This window comes from Geotrypetes seraphini, chromosome 4, assembly GCF_902459505.1.
Source record: "Geotrypetes seraphini chromosome 4, aGeoSer1.1, whole genome shotgun sequence".
Lineage (NCBI taxonomy): Eukaryota > Metazoa > Chordata > Amphibia > Gymnophiona > Dermophiidae > Geotrypetes > Geotrypetes seraphini.
Window position 1 is genome coordinate 94,889,745 of NC_047087.1, and position 22,931 is coordinate 94,912,675.

Genomic DNA, 22,931 nt, shown 5'->3' on the forward strand with positions numbered 1-22,931 from the left:
ATTGTAAGTTTTAAAAATGAATAAATAATTTTTTTATTTTTTTTTAAAAAAGAAGTGTTTTGGTGTTTCAGGGCAATTCAGCATATTGTTTTCTAAGGGACTTCATGAGAAATAAGGGTATTAGAAGCAAGATCTGGGACTAAAGAATATAGGCGTCTTTAAAAAGAAAAGTCTTAAGTTTAGCTTTGAATTTTTCAAGAGAGGTCTCTAATTGAAGATTTAATGGAAGGGCATTCCACAGAGAGGGAGCGGTAACTGAGAAGATTGATTTGCAAGTAGTGTCTTAGAACAGTTCACGGATTGATGGTATGGAAAATAAGTTTTGATTGGAAGATTGGAGAGCCCTGGATGATGAATATGAGATCAGTAGTTTGTCAATGAATTCTGGTTGGTTGGAGATTTTTGTTTTGAAAGTGAGGAGGAGTATTATATAGGTGAGGCGATGAGTGATGGGTAACAGGAGAGGAGTGACATGGTCAAATTTTTTTGCATGATAAATTAACAGCAGTATTTTGTAGGAGTTGTAAGTGACGGATTTCTTTCTGGGTTATACCCTGATATAGGACATTGCAGTAGTCTATAGTCGAAATAACGAGTGAATGATTCAGGATGTTGATTGAGGGAGGATCAAGGAAAGAGGAAATGGAGCGGATGAGCCTAAGCTTATGAAAACATTCCTGCGTAACTGCACTAATTTGTTGATGGAAGGTAAGGTCCTGGTTGAGGATGACCCCAAAAAGTTTGACTTTACTGTCCATTTGAGTAGGGGAGGAATCAATGCAAATGGGTGAACATAGATGTTCATCTGAGGAGATCGAGAAAAGGACACCGGTAGTTTTAAGGATGTTCCATGTGAGTTTGTTATGCCGGAGCCAGGAGCTAATTTTGAGTTTATGATTGATTTTAGTTATTTCATCAGGTGATGTAGGATTTAGGGATGAAGCAGTTAGATGTCATTGGCATATGTAAATACAGTGAAACCTATAGATTGGGCTAGAGTTAAGTAGAGATGTCAAGAAAATATTAAAGAGAAGTGGTGAGAGAATTGAGCCTTGGGGGACTCCATAACTTTGATAAACGGTGGAGGAAGTAGAGTCATTGAAGGTAACTTTGTAATTTCGATCCTGGAAGTAAGAAGAGATCCATTGCAGAACTGTACCGGAGATGCTAATAGATTCTAATGTTCCATGTTAATCAGGAAGTTAGGCTACCCGCTTTTGTTCCTTCGGGCTCCAAGTCCAAGGACCGTATTTTGCAGTCTCTGGATGTGAGGAATCTTCTTCAGAGATACCTGGAGGCCATGAATGACTTCTGTCTTTCGGACCATCTGTTTGTGCTGGCGGGTTCTGCCCGGTGGGGCAGGCTTGTTTCTAAGGCTGCCTCCTCTTGATGGATCCATGTGGCGATTGCCACTGCCTATGTGTCAGCGGGAAAGAAGCCTCCACTTGGGGTGAAGGCTCACTCTGCCAGAGGGATGGCTTCCTCTTGGGCAGACTCCACAACTGTTTTTCCTGAGGAGATTTGCAGGGCAGCCACTTGGGCCTCTCTACATACCTTTACAAAGTTCTACCGATTTGATGTGGCAGCAAAACATGATGTAGCTTTTGGGGCTTCTGTCTTGGTGGTGAGCTCATCAGGCCCTCCCCTACCCCCCCCCCCCCCCCGATGTGCTGGGACTGCTTTGATACGTCCCTAATGTGTAGACTCCAGAGGAATTGTACAAGAATGAAAGATTAGGTTTCTTACCTATGCTAAACTTCTTTCTTCTGGAAGTCTATACACCCACCTAGATTTGTCTGTCCAGTTCGCAGGTCCCCTGATCAGTAACTGGTAAGCTGGATTGTTGTCTTTGACCAGCCCTCACTAAGAATTCCATTCTTATTCCCTTAGGTAAGATTTTAGGGGTTCCTGGGTGGTTGTCCCCTTCTGAACCCTCAAGCTGTGTCTCCTTTAGCCAAATTTATTCTGTTTGCAATTTGTTTCTTGTTCAAATTTGATATTTATGCAAAGTTTGGCCTTAGGCCTCTGATTGTTATTAGAATTGCTTATCATGAGCAGAATTGATATGTTATGGGGAATTCCCGCACCCCCTCTCTCTTTTCTTTGTTTCCTGTTTTTTTTATATAGATCTACCTGGCTTGTGGTCTACCTGAAATTCCAGGGGTGAGTAACAGGAGATGACCATGGAGGAGGGGCTAGAATTTGGTTTTAAGTTCCCTACAGTTTAAGGCTGAAAGAGATTAACATCCCTAATGTATAGACTCCAGAGGATATTTACAAGAAAGAAGATTAGCAGAGGTAAGAAACCTAATCTTTTGTTTATTGCTGGATATCCTCAGTATATAGACATCTGTCTCACATATTTTTGAACAGCAAATAGTGATGTATTTCCTGTTGGAAAATACTTACAAGATGGACATCTATTTTGGATGTTATGAACTGGATGTCTGTGTTCTGATTTAGACAACCTTTCAGAAATGCCTCTCCACATATAAATGTTACTGCTCTTCAGTTTGATTTATATGTTCAGATTAAACTAGTCGATATTTCTTTTTTTTTCTCTTGTATCTTTTTCTAATTAGTCACTTTACTAAAGATTGCTGGAAATGTCCTTTTTTGATGAGGCTGGGTCTAGGATTTTTTGTTTTTATTATGTATGGTTGTTTGCTTTAAAATGCTAATACAGTAGTCATTACAGGTGCACTGTCTGTGACAAAGAGTTCTTTGAAAAGGCCTTGTTCAGAAGGCATGTAAAGAAAGCAACTCATGGGAAGAAAGGGAGAGCAAAGCAGAATCTGGAACGTGTCTGTGAGCATTGTGGAAGAAAATTCACCCAGCTGCGGGAGTACAGGCGACACATGAATAACCATGAAGGTATGGCACCTACAGCTTTGACTGTGAAGTTACTACTGGTTTATATGGTTCTTAGAGCAGCTAAGGGTATGCAGACACATTCTAGGTCAGTGGTCTCAAACTCAAACCCTTTGCAGGGCCACATTTTAAATTTGTAGGTACTTGGAGGGCCACAGAAAAAATAGTTAATGTCTTATTAAAGAAATGACAATTTTGCATGAGGTAAAACTCTTTATAGTTTATAAATATTCCCCCCCCCAAAGGCCTGCATGTTCCTCCCATCTTTTCTTTGCAGCGTCCTCCAGCTTCCCCCCTGGCCTCCCAGTCTTAGTTTCAGCTAATTACCGCAGCCTGCAGAGAAGATTGCCGGTGCTGTAACGTTCCTTGCAAGCTGCCATTGGCCTCCGCAGCACATTCCCTCTGCCGCGGTCCTGCCTCTCTTCTGACTTCAGGGTCAGGATTGTGGCAGAGGGAACATGCTGCTAAGAACGACAGCAGCCTGCAAGGATCGCTACAGCACCGACAAATCTCTCTGCAGGTTGTGGTAATTATCTGAAGGTAAGAGCGGGAGGCCAGGGGGGAAGCCGGAGGACGCTGCAAAGAGTGGGCAGCACTAGTACAGACAGCACTAATACAGACTGCGGGCCGCAAAATAGTACCTGGTAGGCCGCATGTGGCCCCCGGGCCGCGAGTTTGAGACCACTGTTCTAGGTGATATCACTGATGGAGTCTTGGCGTGCTGGATCAGTCTTCTAGCTCTGAAAATTTTTGCAAAATCTTCTCTGAACATCCCACACTACCTTGGCCTGCTCCCTCCCCCTCAGCCTTAACCATCTGTACACATTAGAGAATGATGTGAGGATAAGGACAGAGCCCGCAGGGACAGGAACAAGGACAAACTTTGTCCTCGTGTCATTCTCTAAAAATCTGAGACTAATGTCAGTGTGCACTGACTTGGATCACTTTCCAGAGAACCTTGGTGACTTAAGCGAAGAGCAAGGTGAAAAATTTCACCAAGACATAAAAACAATGGAAGCCAGATACCAAAAAAGATGGGATGCACACATGATTGCAGACTATTGTTGGAATCTTATGCGGAATTGTCCTGGCAGATCCCACTCTCAGAAGTCTTACAAAAGGAGCTTGTGTGTCGAATAACTGGAAAGTTTCTATCATAAACTTGTGCTTTTGTAGATTTTCATGCTGTACACTTTTCTTTTAATTTTTAATATGTTTCCTTCATGCTTAAAATATATTTAAACACTATATTAAAATATCCTGATTTTTAAATGGGCTAGTAGAATGTATATGGCACATGTTCTGTATCTCAAAAGCTGGAGCTGATAGGAGAAAACTAGTGCCATTTTTGGAATCAGCAGGTCAAATATACCAAGAAACAGGCCTAACATTTGAGGCATCAGTGTAATTCATACATTTTAAAGTCAGCATCTCTGCTGTAGTCTTACCACATGCTTGTATGCTATGATATGATGCTCCGTGAAACACTGATGAATGTGCAAAATTTTCAAGTTTATGTATTAATGAAGTAATCACAGAGCTTCCCATCATAAAAAAGTATTACTGCCACAACTCTATTTTGTATTTCTGTGTTTTTATATTGAAGAAACAAATCCCACTGGGCATATTTAGCCCGGAGATAAGCTTTTTCAGTGACATGTGCTGGATACCCCTTCTGTGAAAACCACCTTTTCATTTCTAATGCCTGCTGTTCAAACTCAATCATAGTGATCCAAATGCATCCTACTCTCAAGAACTGGCTTATGGGTAGGCTCATTTTCAGATTTAATGGGTAGAAACTTGAGAAATGCAATAAAGTGTTTCTTGTTACTCCCTTCCAGCATATAGTGGTATTTAATGTGTGATCTTTCTTGTATACATGAAAACTAAAAAATCTGTATTATTTCTGTGACAGGTCTTGGTGAATTCTAAAGCATTTGAAAGGGAATTCAACCAGTTTACAAATATATGTAGTTGTCTTAGAGACCCCTCTCACAAAAGGAAGATACCATCCAGAAACCTAATCCATTTTTTAATTCTAATAATAGAGGGAATCATAAAGATATATTGTTCCTCAAATAATGCTACTGTAGGGGTTGTCCCCATGGCTACACCATGGGTTTGTTAAAAATATTGACTAAAGATGCCAAATCTATAAGAAAACTTGTACAAGACCCGAGGAGGAGATGAAGCCCGAAACCTTTAGAGACCCGAGCCGAGAAGGACTGTCATCTGAGCTGAACCCCCAAAGGCCCAGACTAAGAGAGGAGGAGGAGACTGGAGTAAATGTTACACTGCGTTGTGATAGATCAGGCATGAGAAATAAATCCTGGCACATCAGCACACATAAGGCTAGACATAAGGCGACTCCTCAGCTTTCCATTAAATTTTATCGAAGGCACCCGAACTTGTTGCAGTTGAAATATTGATACATATGCTGGTAATGGTTAACTTTTGTCCCTCAGTGATTCTTTTCAGCAGAGAACCTAGCCTTAAGGAATTTGGTTTTTTTTTAACCTTACAAGAAAAATACTAACGCAAGCTCTATGGAGGCGTTAGCGTTTAGCGTGTGCGGTATTGTAGCTAAAACCGCTAGCACACTTTAGTAAAAGGAGCCCTTAGTTTTTATCAAAGGCACCCGAACCTGTTGCAGTACACTCACAATACATATCACAATAGTACTGACTTTGGTGTCAACTTATCTTTATGCATTTTTGAATATTTATGATTTTTTTGTAAGGAGAAAAATTGTGTATATACTTTCTTTTGGAAGATAATCTAATCTAATCTAATCTTCTATTTCTGCATAGCACATACCTAAGCAGGCTCAAGGCGACTTACAAAGAGAAGAGAGGGGAGTGAAGAGAATAGAGAAGGAGAAAAGGGGAAACATGGGGCAAGGGATAATTCCTTTAACCACAGACTTTAACCATGGCTCACTCAAAAAATCAAAACTTTCTGAAGTAACTGTTATGGGGTGCGGGTGGAGAAACAGGGGGTTCTCGCAGGGATGGGTGGGGACGGAGGGGATTCTCACAGGGACGGACGGGGAAGGAGGGATTCTTCGCGGGGCTGGTGGGATTTTGGCGGGGATGGGTGGGATTTCTGTCCCCTTGCAACTCTCTACTAAGCAGGTGACTAAAAAGGAGGATATTTTCGGGGTTTGTAAAGCTGACAGTCCTGTGCAAAAGGATACAGACACTGCAGCCCAGAAAGCGCAAGGACTCTAGGCTCCATACTTCAGATGCTTTTTCAGATTTCATAATTTTTTGTGGACTGTCTATCATGAACACCGTGCTTTGCCTGCGCAGTCTAGCTGTGCCTTGAGCTTGTCTCCCGGTGGTCTTGCCTCAATGGGTGCATTACGTCGCAGTCAGCTGCTGTTCTTGATTTGTGAGACCCTGCTCCTGCAGATACTGATGATGATAACCATCATTTTGCAGATCCCTTATATGGAGACCCGGGCATGTGTGCTGGCTCTCAACATCCTACGCTGATTTCTGAACTAGGGAATGATCCTTTGGTTCTGTGCTTATTTAAGTCTGCGGCCTTGATAGATTTTAACTCAGTCACTGTAGGAGTTACATTTAGACATGCAGCCAACTCCATCTGTTCCTCTTATTTCATGTGTGGAGTGAGAGCTTAGTCTGGCGTGTTTCCCTGGTATCCAGATATTAATATTCTCATCTCAGAGCACTGGGATGCTCTGGAGGGGGCTGTCAAGGTAGAAAGAGCCATGTCCCATTTGTATCCTATGGCACAAGAGTGTCAGCAACTTTTCAGTCTGCCTAGGGTGGATTCCCTGGTGGCTCAAGTGACCAAACGCACCTCCCTGAGTGAAGGTGGCGTGGTGCTTAAGGATATGCAGAACTGCCACTTAGATGTTCTCAAGAGACTTTGAGGCAGTGGCTCTGGGAGTCAAGGCAGCCTTGGCAGTGTCCTTTGTCACTCATGCTTGCTTATCTGGACTGCGCACTTTGGAGTCTGAGATGGTCAAGCTTCCTCCCCAACTTTTGTTAGTTAGAATGGATTATGTGGCTGACGCCCTGTATGACATTCTTCAGATCCTAGGCAAGACATCTGCTTACTCGATCTACTCGCAGAATGCTCTGGATCAGACAGTGGGCTGGTGATTCTACCTCTAAAGCTACTCTTGTGAGACTTCCCTTTAAATGGCAGTTGTTTGACAAGTGCCTGGATGATCTTATAAATTCTTTAGTGGACAGATGCCCCAAGACCTTGCCTGACAGCTGACCTCTAGATGCTCCAGGAGGTCTAATTTTCATGGCTCCAAGCGTTATTGGCAGTATTCTAGCTCCACTTCACAGAGAGCTTCCCGGGGCTATAGGCAGAGATTCTCGGGACCCAGACATAGCCAGTCCTCTGTTTCCCGACTGGCTTCCTCAGTCCAAAAGTCACAATGATGCCAGTTTGGAGGCTCCCCCAATGCATATAGGGGGCAGACTCTCCGCTTTCCTGCCAGCATGGGTCCGAATTTCATCCGACCAGTGGGTCTTGGATATAACCCAGTTTGGTTACCGGCTGGAATTTGCCCGACCTCTGACAGATTGATTTGTGGACTCTCCAGCGGGATGCCCAGACAAGGCTGTCAAGGTGCAAACCGCAGTGCAGTTGGACATTCAGGCTATAGAGCCAGTCCTGCCTGAAGGCTCGGGCTATGGCAAATACTCCATATACTTAATTGTGCCAAAGAAAGGCTCAGACAATTTGAGACCCATCCTGAACCTTATGCACATGAACACAGCATTCAAAATGCCGTGCTTCCACATAGAAACAGTTCGATCTGTCATAGTGGTGTTTGCTCCAGGGGCATTTCTAGCCTCTCTGAATCTGACAGAGGCCTACTTGCACATTCCCATCTACCCAAGTCACAGAAAGTTTCTCAGATTTCATGTGCTGGAGAATCATAATCAATTTTTCAGCCCTTCCCTTTGGCCTGGCAATAGCTCCTTGCACCTTCACCAAAGTGATGGTGGTGGCAGCAGCTTACCTGCGCAAGATGGGTTTGCAGGTCCATCCTTAATTGAATGACTTACTGATCATGGCTCCCTCATTGTGGATTGGGTTCTCCCTATCGTTTTTTTTTCCTTACATGTTCTCTTTCTCCTTGCTTATTGTAGTTCCAGCCCTTCTTTCCCTTTTGTTCCCGTTTGTCAATGTTTTTATATGTCTCTGAAAGTTGTTATTATTCCTGGTGATGTTTTGTCTTTTTAAACTGTATTTTAGGTAACAAATGTTTAACAATTTTATACACAGCCTAGAAGGTTTGATTAGGCGGTATAAGAAATTTTAAATAAACTTGAAACTTGAAGACATGGGCTAGATCAGGAGTGTCAAAGTCCCTCCTCGAGGGCCGCAATCCAGTCGGGTTTTCAGAATTTCCCCAATGAAAATGCATGAGATATATTAGCATACAATGAAAGCAGTGCATGCAAATAGATCTCATGCATATTCATTGGAGAAATCCTGAATCTGTGATTCCATTTTCTGGGGCAACATTTCCAGTTTACGGTACTGCCCTATGGATTGGCGACGGCACCCCGGACCTTCACCAAAGTGATTGTGGTGGTGGCCCATCTCTGCACCCTGGGTGTCCTGGTCCATCCGTATCTGGATGACTAATTGATCAGAGCTCCCTCTCTGTCTGAGTGGTGACAAGATGTCTGGCAGGTGGTATAGTTGCTGCAATGTCTGGATTTGATGATCAACTTCAAGAAGAGTCACCTCGAGCCCACCCAGGATTTGAAGTACCTGAGAGTTCGATTTCACATGGATGTTTCTACCTGTGTGTCATGAGGAGAAGCTACAACACGTTATCAGGGACCTTCTGGCCACTCCGATCACAACGGCTTGGCAGTGTCTCCAGGTTCTGGGGACCATGGTGGCAACGATCAATGTGGTCCCATGGGCCAGAGCCTGTATGCGTTCACTGCAGGAGGCTCTGCTATCATGCTGGAATCTACACCGGAACCCGTTACATGCACTCCTGCCCTGGACGATGATGGCTCAAAACAATCTAGTCTGATGGTTGCGTCCTCTCTCACTATGCAGGGGACTTCTGCTCCGGAGCTTGGTCCTAAGGGCTGTAATGGGTGCAGGCTGTATTCTTCCTCTCCCCCCCAAGATAATGATGAGAAACTGTAGGGGTCTGGGGTCTCAGGTGGTCAGAAGGTGCTTCAGGTGCAGGCTACAGTCCTCAGACTTTTGGATATTGTGGCAATCGAACCCGTGCTGGAGCAAGACTCAGGCTCTGGGAGATACTCGATATACTTCATAATTCCAAAGAAAGGAGCCGACGATTGGAGACCAATTCTAGACCTCAAGGCGGTCAATGCAACCCTGAAAGTCCCTTGATTCCGTATGGAGATGGTGCACTCAGTGATCACTTTGATGGCACCAAGGGAATTTCTAGCCTCCCTGGATCTGATGGAGGCATCTCCACATTCCCATTTTCCCGGACCACTGGAAGTACCTGCGATTCCGTGTTCTGGGGCAACATTTCCACCCGTGTGTTTTGAGAAGCTACAACACGTTATCAGGGTCCTTCTGGCCACTCTGATATCGATGGCTTGGCAGTATCTCCAGGTTCTGGGGACCATGGTGGCAACGATTCATGTGGTCCCATGGACCAGAGCCTGTATGCATCCACTGCAGGAGGCTCTGCTTTCGCGCTGGAATCTACACTGGGACCCGTTACATGCACTCCTGCCCTGGACGATGATGGCACAGAACAGTCTAGTCTGATGGTTGCATCCTCTCTCGCTATCCAGGGGACTTCTGCTCCAGATCTCGGATTGGGTGATCCTCTCAATGGATACGAGTCTCAAAGGATGAGGCATAGTGTGCAAGACTGTCCCTGTTCAGGGCTGGTGGCCACCCTCAGAGCACAAATGGTCGATCAGTCACCTGGAACTGCGGGCGATTCGGCTAGATCTTCTCCACTTCAAGGATTGAGCCATCCGTGTGTTTTCAGACACTGCCATGGAGGTGGCTTTCGTCAATCGTCAGGGGGACACAAATAATCCCTTTCGGAGCGTGGAGGCTCAGCTGCTCTTTTGGGTAGAGGGGCACCTTGTGGCACTGCCTGTGGCACATGTGGCAGGAGTGGACTACGTTCAAGCAGATTTTCTGTCGTCAGACACTGGACCCTGGAAAATGGTCACTCAAAGAGCATTTGATTGCATATTAGATCAGTGGGGGTGCCCCACATTTGACCTCATGGCAACTGCGGCCAACAGGAAGGCCAATCAGTTCTTCAGTCATCATCGAGAGGCCGGCAGCAAAGGCCTTGATGCTCTGGTTCAGCTCTGGCCTTGAGAGGGTCTTCTTTATGTCTTCCTTCCGTGGCTCATAGTAGGGCATCTGTTGAGGCAGATAGAAGACCACGAGGGTCCGGTGATTCTGGTGGCAACCGATTGGCCGAGGCAGCCATGGTATGCCAACTTGATTTGGCTCCAGCAGGATCTGGGGCTCCAATTACCTTGTCATTCTTGCCTCCTCACACAGGGTCTGATTGCGATGCAGGATCCAGACTGCTTTGGTCTTACTACATAGCTTTTGAGCGCGCGGCCTTGAATGGCCGGGGCTATTCTTCAGCAGTGAGCCAATTAGAGCCTTAGGCCCCTCCCCATGCATCACATAATGCACTGGGGGAGAGGCCTAAGGCCCTGTGTTGTAGTCAGTGGGAGGAGGAACAAGAGGTGTCCTCAGTACCTCCTGCTCCCAACTTTTAAGAGGTACGGAGTAGGCCTGGAGGAGCAGGGAGGTCTCTGGTGGCAGGAGGAAGTGGGCATCCCTCCTGCCTTTTTTTCGAGGGGGGGAGGGAGTGGGCATCCCTCCTGCCTTTTTTAGCAGGGGAGTTCTTTTGTGGCAGGAGGGAGTGGGCATCCTTCCTGCCATTTTGCCATGGGTTGAGAGGGTAGATGGTGGCTCAGCACAGAGTGTGAGGGCATGGTCCAAGGGGCATTTTTTTTTTTTTTTAATGGGACCGGTTGTGTTTAACACATGCACAACATCTGTGTCATTAAAAGAAAACAAAACACAGAAGCCTTAACAGCAGTGACAGGAAGCAACTTTCCCTGTCACTGCTGTTAGGGCTTTGTGTATGTGTCAGTTGCTCATTGAGTGATTGAATCGGTCCTGCTTGCATGTGAATTAGTCGCATTTGCATGCAAATGATTTGCACCTCCCTGCAAATCATTTTCATGCAGACTTCTTAGTGCATTGATCGCTGTTGGGGAATTGGCCTGCAAATTGGCCAACAGTGATCCAGTCAGTAATACCGACTAACTTTTGTGCATCTAGGCCTTAATCCTCAAAAGACTGAGGCTGCATCTTTAGGGTTGAAGGCAACGGCATCAGCTTCTTTCATGGAATGTGTCTGCCATTCTAAATTGCATCAGGCTCCAGCAAAGCAGAAAAACACTCCTACTTTCAGGGGTAGATTATGTAGCAGATGCCCTATATGACATGTTCAGGGTTATAAGTAAGCTGTCTGCTTATTCCATCTCCACTCGCAAATTGTTTTGGATTAGGCAGTGGGCAGGAGATTCAGCATCTAAAGTAGCTTTGAGCAGGCTGCCATTTAAGGGCCAAATGTTCTTTGGCAAGGGGCTGGATGATCTTATGGCCAGTGTGGTGGATCATCACCTTAAGTCTTTACCAGACAATAGACCATTGGTCACTGAGAGGATGAGTAGAGGTAATTTTCATGGTTCTCAACAGTTTTGTCGGTCCTCAGCGGGGTCTACTTTTCAGAGATCGTACTATAGAATTCGTTAGAGGTTTTGGAAGCTCCAGGAGAGTTCAGCCTTCAGGTTCCCGATCCTCAGCAACCTTCAAGAAATCACAATGATACCAGGCCAGTCACCGATCTCCCACAAATAGGAGGACGGTTCTCAGCATACTGGGAGGCTTGGGAGAAGATTTGCTCAGATCACTGGTGTAATGAACATTATTCAAGAGTTCAAATTCTTTTGTCCTCTTTCAGGACTTGTTTGTGGACTCCTGGCCAAAGGAAGCAGTCAAAGTCTGAGTAACAGGAAAGCAACTCATGGATATTCAAGCCATAGAACTAGTACCGCCCGAAGAGTCAGCCTTAGCCAGGTACTCTGTATACTTTATAGTACCCAAGAAAGACTCAGATGACTGGAGACTAATTATGGATCTGAAGTCTGTCAATACAGCCATGTTCAGAATGTAGACCGTGTGGTCATAGCCTCAGTGGTGCTGGGGGAATTTTTAGCCTTACTGAATTTGACAGAGGCTTATCTACATCTTCCCATCTTTCTGGCTCACAAGAAATTCCTGAGGTTCCATGTGCTGGAGAGACATTTCCAGTTTGCAGCACTTCTGTTCGAGCTAGCAATGGCACTTTGCACCTTTACCAAGTTGATTGTAGTCACTGCAGCACACCTGCACAAAGCAGGGATCCAAGTGTAGCCTTACTTGGACAATTGGCTGATCAGGGCCGATGGCAAGAAAGCAGTGAACCTGGGCTGGATCTTTAATTTTCAGAAGAGCCATCTGGAGCTGACACAACCCCTAGAGTATTTGGAGATTTGTTTCAGCATGAAAGAAGACCAGGTTTTTCTTCCAGAGCCATGCCAACTGAAACTAAGGCATCAAAATGTGGAAATCCTAGCAATGCCCACTCCTAAGGTTTAGCACTATCTCCAGGTACTTGGGTCGATGATTTTGAGCATAGATGCAGTTTCATGGATAAAGGCTCATCTATGTCCCCTCCAGGAATTGCTGTTGTCCCACTGGTCTCCACAGATGGATTCACTTCAGATACAGATGACCTGAACAGCGTAGTCACAGCAAAGTTTGCAGTGGTGGCTCCAGCTGGAGTCGTCGTCCAAAGGTTTGCCTCTCCGCATTTCCTCTTGGGTGATTCTGCCCATGAATGCAAGTCTCTACGGATGGGAGGGTTATTGCGAGGGTCATCCAGTATAGGGTGGCTAATGTTATGCTGATTTTTAAAAAGGGCTCCAAGGGAGATCCAGGAAATTACAGACCGGTAAGCCTCACTTCAGTGCTGGGCAAAATGGTAGAAACGATTATAAAAAAAATTGTGGAACACTTAGACAAACATGATTTAATGAGACGGAGTCAGCATAGGTTCAGCCAAGGGAGATCTTGCCTCACCAATTTGCTTGACTTCTTAGAAGGTGTGAATAAACATGTGGATAAAGGTGAGCTGGTTGATATAGTGCAGGGATCTCAAAGTCCCTCCTTGAGAGCCGCAATCCAGTTCAGTTTTCAGGATTTCCCCAATGAATATGCATTGAAAGCAGTCCATGCACATAGATCACATGCATATTCATTGGGGAAATCCTGAAAACCCGACTGGATTGCGGCCCTCGAGGAGGGACTTTGAAACCCCTGATACAGTGTATCTAGATTTTCAGAAAGCTTTTGATAAAGTTCCTCACAAGAGGTTCCTGAGAAAATTAAAGTGTCATGGGATAGGTGACAAAGTTCAGTTCTGGATTAGGAATTGGTTATCGGATAGAAAACAGAGGGTAAGGTTAAATGGTCATTTTTCTCAATGGAGGAGAGTAAACAGTAGAGTTCCGCAGGAGTTTGTACTAGGACTAGTGCTATTTAACTTATTTATTAATGATCTGGAAATTGGAACAACGAGTGAGGTGATTAAATTTGCAGATGAGACTAAATTGTTCAAAGTTGTTAAAACGTATGTGGATTGTGAAGAATTGCAGGCGGTCCTTAAGAAATTGGAAGACTTGGCATCAAAATGGCAGATGAAATTTAATGTGGACAAATGCAAAGTGATGCACATTGGGAAGAATAACCTAAATCACAGTTACTAGATGCTAGGGTCTACCTTGGGGATTATCGCCCAAGAAAAGTATCTGGGTATCATCGTAGACAATACGTGTGGCGGTGGCCAAAAAAGCAAAAAGGATGTTAGGAATTATTTAAAAAAGGATGGTTAACAAGACTAAAAATGTTATAATGCCCCCTTTATCGCTCCATAGTGTGACCTCATCCGGAGTATTGCATTCAATTCTGGTCTCCTTTCTCAAGAAAGATATAGTGGCGCTAGAAAAGGGGATGGAATTCCTCTCATATGAGGAAAGACTAAAATGGTTAGGGCTCTTCAGCTTAGAAAAGAGACGGCTGAGGGGAGATATGATTGAAGTCTACAAAATCCTGAGTGGAGTAGAACGGGTACAAGTGGATCAATTTTTCACTCTGTCAAAATTACAAAGACTAGGGGATACTAGATGAAGTTACAGGAAGGAAATTTTTTTTTCACTCAGAATAGTTAAGCTCTGGAAGTAAAACCTATCAAAACCACCACACTCACCAGACCCATCACATCCACTTCTTTTCCCTGCGCTTACCTCAACACTAGATCGGTAAGGAACAAAGCTTTCTTAATCAAAGATTGGATCATCAGCAAGCAAATAGCCTGTCTCTTTCTAACAGAAACATGGCTATTGTCTGAAGAGAATCCAATATTAAATGACCTTATACTAGATAACTTTAAAATTCACATGTTAAATCGTGAGGACAGAAGAGGGGGGGATTAGCAGTTATCCTTAAGGAAGAACTCGAACTTGACATAGTAGATTCCAAAATAACCAACCAGTTAGAAATACTAGCCTGCAAAATTAGTAACAAGGATCTAGAAGAATCCCTCTCTTGTATTCTATTTTATGTCCTACCAAAAAAGCTGGTCAAAAGCCAGAGAGGACTTCTACGAATTTGTTCTACATAATTCAATTACTCCTTCATATAATATTATAGCAGGAGACATAAACCAACATTTAGAGAACGAGGACAATCCAGACGCAAAAGATTTTAAAAACTTCCTATCCTCGCTCAATTACAATCTCCCTTTACCCACACAAACACATAAAAAAGGCCATCAGTTTGATTTGGTAGCTATGTCCACAAAGAAAATCCTAGATCCTTCCATCTCTTTATCTGATGGTATATGGTGTCATGATATCTGGTCCGATCATTTCACCTACTATTTTAACTTATCTGGAATCATCCAAAAGCAAAAACTCACCCAAAGATGAAAAAGAACATCTCACAAGGGGCCATATCAATCCAGAGGAATACAGGGCACATTACGAATTACGTGAGGAAACAGAAGAAGGGGATGATTTTTGGGATCATTGGACAAAAACAAGCACATCCATTTTAGATAAAATTGCCCCTAAACGAAACAGTAAAAACTGCTCAAATAAATATAATAAATGGTTCAACTCTGAACTATTAAAAATGAAACAATTAGTAAGACGACTAGAAAGGATCTGGAATAAAACAGGAGAAATATCAGATCGGAACAATTGGAGATCCAACATAAAGAACTACAAACAATTGATAAAAGAAAAACAAAAAGCACTCTACTCATCCAAAATTAATACATCCAATACGAGTTCGAAAGGAATCAACACTAAAGAACTGTTCAACTTGGTTACAAATTTATTTGACACCACACGCCACAATCAATCCATGCACAATACGAAGCTACCGTCAGCAAACGATCTAGCACAGCATTTTGATTCAAAAATTATAAACCTAAGAAACAATTGTTCGACAAACAACATACGTGAACATCAAATAGCCAACATACACGGAAATGAAATACCAGCGGATATGATTTGGAACTCCTTTCAGGTCTAGAATGGAATAATTTCATCAAACTATATAACAAATATACTAAATCACATTGCATTCTGGATCCCTGTCCCCCTGACATTATGAAAGCAGCCCCATTAGACTTTAAACTAACACTGTGGAACTATCTGACCGATAATTTAAAAAATGGAAAATTCCTAACAAATAACGGTCACATTATAATCACCCCAATTCCCAAAAATCGTAAACAATCTTTAACATCAGTAACCAACTATAGACCAGTAGCATCCATTCCACTCTTCGTAAAAATAATGGAAGGTCTAGTACATACCCAGTTGATGGACTACCTCAACCAGTTCTCTCTATTACATGAAACCCAATCTGGCTTCAGACCTCTGTTTAACACCGAGACAGTAATTGCAGCGATCCTAGATTACTTACGCTCCTTATTTAGCAAGGGCCATAACGCCCTAATCATGCAATTTGACATGAGCTCGGCCTTCGACTTGGTGGATCATGACAAATTGCTGCAATGCTTAGACACAATTGGCATCAGAGGAGAGGTATTTGACTGGTTCTGAGGATTCCTTATGTCCCGCACCTATCAAGTACGTTTCAATTATAACCTCTTTAAAACCTGGAGAAACCCATCTGGTGTTCCACAAGGGTCACCATTATCCCCACTGCTCTTCAACGTTTACATGTCATCACTAGGCGTGCAGCTGGCCCAGCGGGGTATAAAATTATTCAGTTACGCCGATGACTTTACAATCATTACCCCGTTCACTACTTCTCTCTCTGAAACTACCCACATGGCAACAGAAGCACTAAACTTGATGGAACAATGGACAACAGAATTCAGACTGAAGCTTAATTCAGAAAAAACTAAATTCTTTGTAGGCTCGCCACACCCACTTGTCACTACAACACCACTATGCATCAACAAACTCAGCTACCCTATTCAACCTACAATGAAGGCTCTGGGGGGTAATACTGGACCAAGGCCTAACCATGAAAGACCAAGTGGACTCCCTAGTCAGAAAGGGTTTTTTCACTCTCTGGAAACTTAGGTCCATTAAAGCATACTTCAATGCTTCATCATTCAGAATTCTGGTACAATCCCTAATACTAAGCCATCTCGATTATTGTAACATCGCCCATCTGGCATTCTCCCAGAAAAACATGCAGAGACTGCAACTGGTACAAAATGCGGCAGTCAAGTTGATCTTTGGGTTGAAGAAGTCCGATCACATAACCCCTTCCTACCAACTCCTACACTGGTTGCCGATGGAAGCAGGTGCGACAGCTGGGATGCTTCTGCTTTAAGATACTATCCGGTCTAGCCCCTAAATATATAACTGACCTCTTCTCCTTCTCAACCAACAGACATAAGAGAAGTACACACCTGAAATTCGTCTCCCCATCGGTTAGAGGATGTAAATTTAAAAGACACCATCAACATATTCTATCTTATCAAGCAGCCTTATGGGGCATAGACCTGGAAAAACTAATTATACACGCAAATAACTATGGTGAATTTAGGAAACACCTAAAAACATACCTGTTCTTGAAGTACCTAGGTAACGAATCTGTACAATCTCTCCCATAACAACTGATCCCTTAAACTGTTAGCCACTAATCGTGTCTGTTAGCTACCAATCTCTAACTATGTATGTTCCACTCAATTTGTAGGATCTTTCTAATTACTTGTCCTTTTTTTGAGGGTACGATGTCTTCTGTTGCTTGTGATTACTTTAATATAATTTACTCTTTCTTCCTGTTGGTTAATTAGAAGCCTAATGGGTGCGTCAGGGTAATATATAGAGTGAAGTTGTGGATAGAGTGCGTTAACGTTCTTAATGTTATTGCTCATTAAATAGATTAATAGGAGATTCATGTTTGTAGATTGTTATGATTCCTTCCTGTGGTAATAGTTATGTTGGTTCCCGTCTTTTCCAGTATTAAGTTTGGTACAAAGCTGAGGGGGCGTCGGGAGGCGGAGCTGGTCTCCTACGCCGTCCCAGTCTCTCTCCCCTGCCGCGGGATGCTGGATTTTGGTTGAGGCAGCTCCCGATACCAGTGGAGCTTCCCTGAAGTAGAAGAGAGTGAGTTAGAGTCCGCGGGGGGGGGGAGGGGGGCGTTGGGAGGAGGAGTTGGTCTCCAAATCCGACCCGGTCTCTCTCCCCTGGGGAAGCCGGCTTCTAAGGCTTCCATTACAAGATGGATTAGACTGGCCAATTTCTTCAACATGTAGCAGGTGTGGTAAATAACCCCCAATTTTTTTTTTGGAGGGGGTTTGAAAGCACACACTACAAGTCAGGATATCCACAATGAATATGCATGAGATCCATTTGTATGCAGTAGAGGCTGTGTATGCAAATGTATCTCCATGTAAATTCCTTGTGGGTATCCTAAAACCTGACTGACTGATGCTCCCTCGGATTAACCGTGCCCCTAACTGTCTCCCAGAAGAGGTGGTGGAGACAGAGACTATGTCTGAATTCAAAAGGGTCTGGGATAGGCATGTGGGATCTCTGAGAAAGAGATAATGGTTACTGTGGATGGGCAGACTAGATAGGCCATTTGGCCTTTATCTGCCATCATGTTTCTATGTATTCATGACATCCTGTTTATCTGACTTGTCTGTTTAGATTGTAAGCTCTTTCGAGCAGGGGATGTCTTCTTTGTGACTACAGCACTGCATGCATCTGGTAGAAATAATTTATAGTAATAGTAGTAGTTCTGCCTGAGATTTGTAGGGCAGCTACATGGTCCATCCTCCATATTTTTACAAATTGTTACAGGGTGGATGTAGTGGCATGATGGGACGCCACTTTTGTGCCCTCAGTGCTAGCAGCAGACTCATTTGCCCTGCCATAGACTCAGGGGATTGATTGTTTTGGTATACCCCATTGCTTCAACACTTATATGCCTTTTGCATTAGAAGGAAAGATTAGGTTATTACCTCAATAATCATCTTTCTAGTAGAAAGGCATACAAGTCTTGAAGGCCCACCTTGTCAAATTATATTCTATCCTGCTTATTGACTCAAACATGTATATACTTTCTTGATGCTTGACCTTCACCTATTAATGAGGTCTGAAGAATGAGTAAATCTGGAAGGTCTCCATAGTATCCAAATGGGTGTCTTTCTCCTGTAACACAGGTTAGGAAAGGTTTACTTGCTGTTCCAAAACTATAAATCAATTTTGCAGAAGTGTTAGTGCTTGTTGTACTGAGGTAGGTGGTTTGTTGAGTTCCACCTTATTTCTCACTATTGTTGAGGGATTTTTTTTAATTGAATGCATTCCAGAGCAAAACAGACTTGATTTTGTCAGGGAGTTTCTTGTGCCCCTCCTTTTTTATTTCTCCTCTGATAATGATTAGCAACTGCTTTGGTATGAACTGAGGAGAAACAACACAAGCTTCTGAGGCAGGAGCCAAAAATGTAGACAGCAGCTTTCTATACCAACTTGTGAGTAGAGGTGAATAACCCACGGTTCAAGACTCATATGCCTTTCTACTAGAAAGAAGTTTATTGAGGTAAGAACCTAATCTTTCCTTCTTTATTTCCTCTCCTCTGCATCCATGTGTAGCAGTTCCTCCCTCTTCCCTACCCTTCCCTCTATGTGCAGTTCTTTTCTCTGTTCACTTCTCCATGTATATCCCCTCCCCTCCAACCAAGTGCAATATTCTTTTCTCTTCTTTCAGCATTGGCCCTCTGTGTGTCTGCTCCTATTCTCCCTCCCTATCCAGCATCTTTTTGCTGTGTCTCTGTCCCTACAATGTCCAGCTTGTCCTCTCTCTCTTCTTTTCCTCTCCAATTCCTCATTCCCCACACCAGAACCAGCATTGGTCCATAATTTTTCACCCTCTGTCCTGTGGGTCCAACATCTATTCTCCCTCCCCTATATTCTGCCTTAAATTGCCAGTGCTGTTGCTGCATGCCACCACTAGTACCTCCACTCAGTTTGCAGACCTGCTGATGACAGTAGTGATCAAACACTTTCCACTCACTTGCTTTCAGCTCCCAAAGAATCTCCCTGTTCCTCCTCCTCTGACTCAATTTAATTATGTAAGATATAAAAGATATGATTGCAGTTATATTTTTGACAAGCATCATGTCATATACAGTAGGTTGTTTTTTTTTTGTTGAAGTTTTGTTTTGCTGAGATTTCAAAAGATCTATATTAAAAAAAAAAAAATCTTAACACATTTTTTTTCTTTGTACAGGAGTTAAGCCTTTTGAATGTTTGACATGTGGTGTATCCTGGGCAGATGCCCGTTCCCTGAAACGTCATGTGAGAACACACACTGGAGAGCGGCCCTATGTCTGTCCAGTGTGCCATGAAGCCTATATAGATGCTCGTACGCTACGCAAACACATGACCAAGTACCATGGTGATTATGTGCCTTGCAAAATTATGTTAGAAAAGGACACACTCCAGTTCCATAACCAGGGGACTCAAGTGGAGCATGTGGTTAGCATTGTAGCAGCAGAACAGGAAGCAGAGGTAGTGGGGGAAGAGATTGAAACTGTATTAGTGACTGAAGAAACATTGGATGCCATTGAAGCTGTTGCCACTGAAGAGAACCCAGCAGTCTCCACTCTTTCTGACCAAAGCATCATGCAAGTGGTTAACTATGTGCTAGCACAGCATCAAGGACAGAAACTATCTGAAGGAGCGGAGAACATTGAAACAGTAGAAGTAGAAGTGACTCAGGTTTCAGAGACTGAGTGAACACAATTACAAAGAAAAAGAATCGTGTACTATATCCCTTTAATGTGCAAACAACTTGAATCATAGGCTTAAATTTTGCTGAATGACCAGGTTTACAGGAATATATATTTCTATTAAAAGCATACACTAGATACACAGAAGTTTTGGGTTGTGTTAATCGTTGCTACCTTATGTTTATCATACTGATGAGCAGCACTATGCACCTTGTAACTGGAGAAAAGTTTCTACTAAGTGATAGAACACAGTACCAATGCCAAAGTCTCTAGCTCCTCCTCTGTCTTATCCCATTGGTAGACATTAAGGAGACAGTTCTATAACTGAACACCACCATTTAGGTACCTCAAGGCCATGTGGTAAGAGGCTATTTATAATGGAACCTAAACACCTATGTTTCATTGTAGATTATTATGGAACCAGGTATCAGAATGCCTAGCATTTAGGCACTGCAGTTAACACCAGCCATAGAGCACTCAAATGTGGCAATGATGTGTGGAACATACAGTATTCTGCAAGTTACATCTGTAAGTGGTAGCCCTGCTACACAATGCCCGTGTTCATTTGTTTGTTCTCATTGTACACTTCCTTGCAAATACATGTTCTGGTGCATATGGCATACCTTGTGACCCTGGGCAAATCACTTAATCCTCCACTGCCCCAGGTACATTAGATAGACTGTGAGCCCACCGGGACAGATAGGGAAAATGCTTGAGTACCTGAATATAAACCGCTTAGGCTATAAGTGGTATATAAATACTAAAATAAATAAAAATAAATTTTTAAAAATGGGTTAAAAGTATGGTGTTTGCAATCCCACTTTTTTGTGGTATATGTCTAGGGCTCTCTTGGTTCACTTATTGATGATTGGGTTAACTTCCCCTAACCGCAAGCCTTGCAGAAGGTATCAAACACTTTTTCTTTAGCTCTGCTTCCTTCCTCAATGGGCTGTACTATCTCACTTTAGTTTTTTCCTTCTGAATGCGAGCTGAAAGGTGTCTTTCTTGATCTGCTCTGATGAATTTTGTTATTTTGGGGGGTTTTATATCAAAATTTTTGACTTTCGGTTCTCAAATCCCCAGTCGTCCTGTGGCAGCTCTGCCTAGGAAAAAACACAAACCCTCTACAAACACTTGAGGAGCTTGGAGACCGTTCCCCTGAGAGCAAGGCTCACTCCTGATTTATCAGGTGCTTGAGCACAGGCTGTTTGCTCCACAGCAGTCCACGAGGACTTAGATAGGTGCCAGCTGCATTTTCTTCCCCCTTTTGTCATGTACAGGTCTTTGGGTTCTGAGTTTTCAGTCCAGCTTCCCACTGGCAGCCTGAACATTATGGCATCCTGGACTGGGATATGTTTGAGGCAGAGGTCTTCTCCTTTATCCAGTTACTATGGGAGCTGAAGAAGGCTATAGCACCAGTGCAACACAGCACAGTGAGTACAGGCTATTGTAGCCTATGGGAAAATTGGGGGGAGGGGGGTCCCAAAATTGAAGTTTTGGGGGTCTCTGGGGCTAACTAGAGTCCCCACCTCCAAAAAAACACCTTCCCTGAATTTTTTGATCTTTGATGCAGCTTTCCCAGACCGTTTTTTGGCACCAAAATGTTGCTACATCTTGGATTTCACTATTTTATTTTAAAAGCCTCTTTCTACCTCAAAACTCCTTGATTTACCTAAAATTGATTATTATGGACTTCTCAGAACTTTTCTACCCCTATATCATGCCAGGTTTATGCTGGATGGTCAGCTGAGAAGCATCCATTTCCCACTTGCTGCAGTGCACGTGAGGATAGGGTGGGAGCCTTGAACTTGGCCTCCCCTGGTACCGCTAGGGCTGAGGAATCGTAAGGATTCCGCTATTCAGGGAAAAGATCCTTCTAGCGATTTGGTGAAACACAAATGCATGGATGTCACAGAGCCTAAGAGATGACAAGGCAAGACCCTGAAGGGATCCTCTGGGCTTCCTGCTCAGGGCTTTACCCCTGATTTTATGATTCTTATGTGGAAAGCTTATCTAAATTGTTGGGGGTCCTCCTGTGTCTGTTGAGAGCACGTCTACAGCTGTGCAAGAGGATCAGCCCTCTCAAAGCGCTTTTCCCACAGAGAAGATCTCCTATCAGGAACCAGATAACCAGTTGGAAAAGGTCTGGGGGTCAGAGTCCATGTCTTTGCTGTAAGCTTCACTCTTAGGAGATTCGGAGTCCCAGGCTGAAACTGTTAGCCAAGAGATGGTGGTGGCCCTTGATCAGGGGGAGGACCTGACTGTAAGCCACCTTTTCAAACTAATATCACTGTGGGGATTAAATCTGGAAACCCCACAGACTTCAGCTACACAATGCTGTCAATGTAATTATTTGCCTGCCTAATGTCTCGAACAAGTATGTCTATCCACAACTTGGGATCTTCTCATACTAGTCAGGTATGAAGAGTATATTTCTATGTTACTGTTACAACTGCATTGAGAGTTATATATTCCAAAAGTGTTAGTGCAGGTCTGTTTTTCTTTGCTCTGTTTTGATTAACATTGTTCATTATACTTGTTACAGAGCAGAATACTCCTTATGTTTCATATTGTGGTTATCGACTGCTTTGGTACAAACTGAAGAGAGACAGTACAGTGCACTGAGGAAGGAGGCATAGCTGAAGAAAAAGTGTTTGATTCCTTCTGCAAGGCTCGTGGTTAG

At 43.5% G+C, this 22,931-nt stretch overlaps 1 protein-coding gene across 5 annotated transcripts in view; it reads left to right on the top strand.

The window, feature by feature from the left end:
- The window catches only part of ZBTB11 (zinc finger and BTB domain containing 11), a 126,504-nt gene extending 106,114 nt beyond the window's left edge, over positions 1 to 20,390 (top strand). For 3 of the 5 annotated variants that reach the window (XM_033941326.1, XM_033941327.1, XM_033941328.1), the window contains exons 10-11: positions 2,699 to 2,874; positions 19,747 to 20,390. In XM_033941326.1, the coding sequence (XP_033797217.1) occupies positions 2,699 to 2,874; positions 19,747 to 20,255 (685 nt within the window). In that variant the 3' untranslated portion in view covers positions 20,256 to 20,390. Of the gene's footprint in view, positions 1 to 2,127; positions 2,183 to 2,698; positions 2,875 to 19,746 lie in introns of those variants that run through there. The other 2 variants (XR_004539163.1, XM_033941329.1) reach the window with 2 other exon arrangements.
- Positions 20,391 to 22,931: the final 2,541 nt, after the last annotated feature.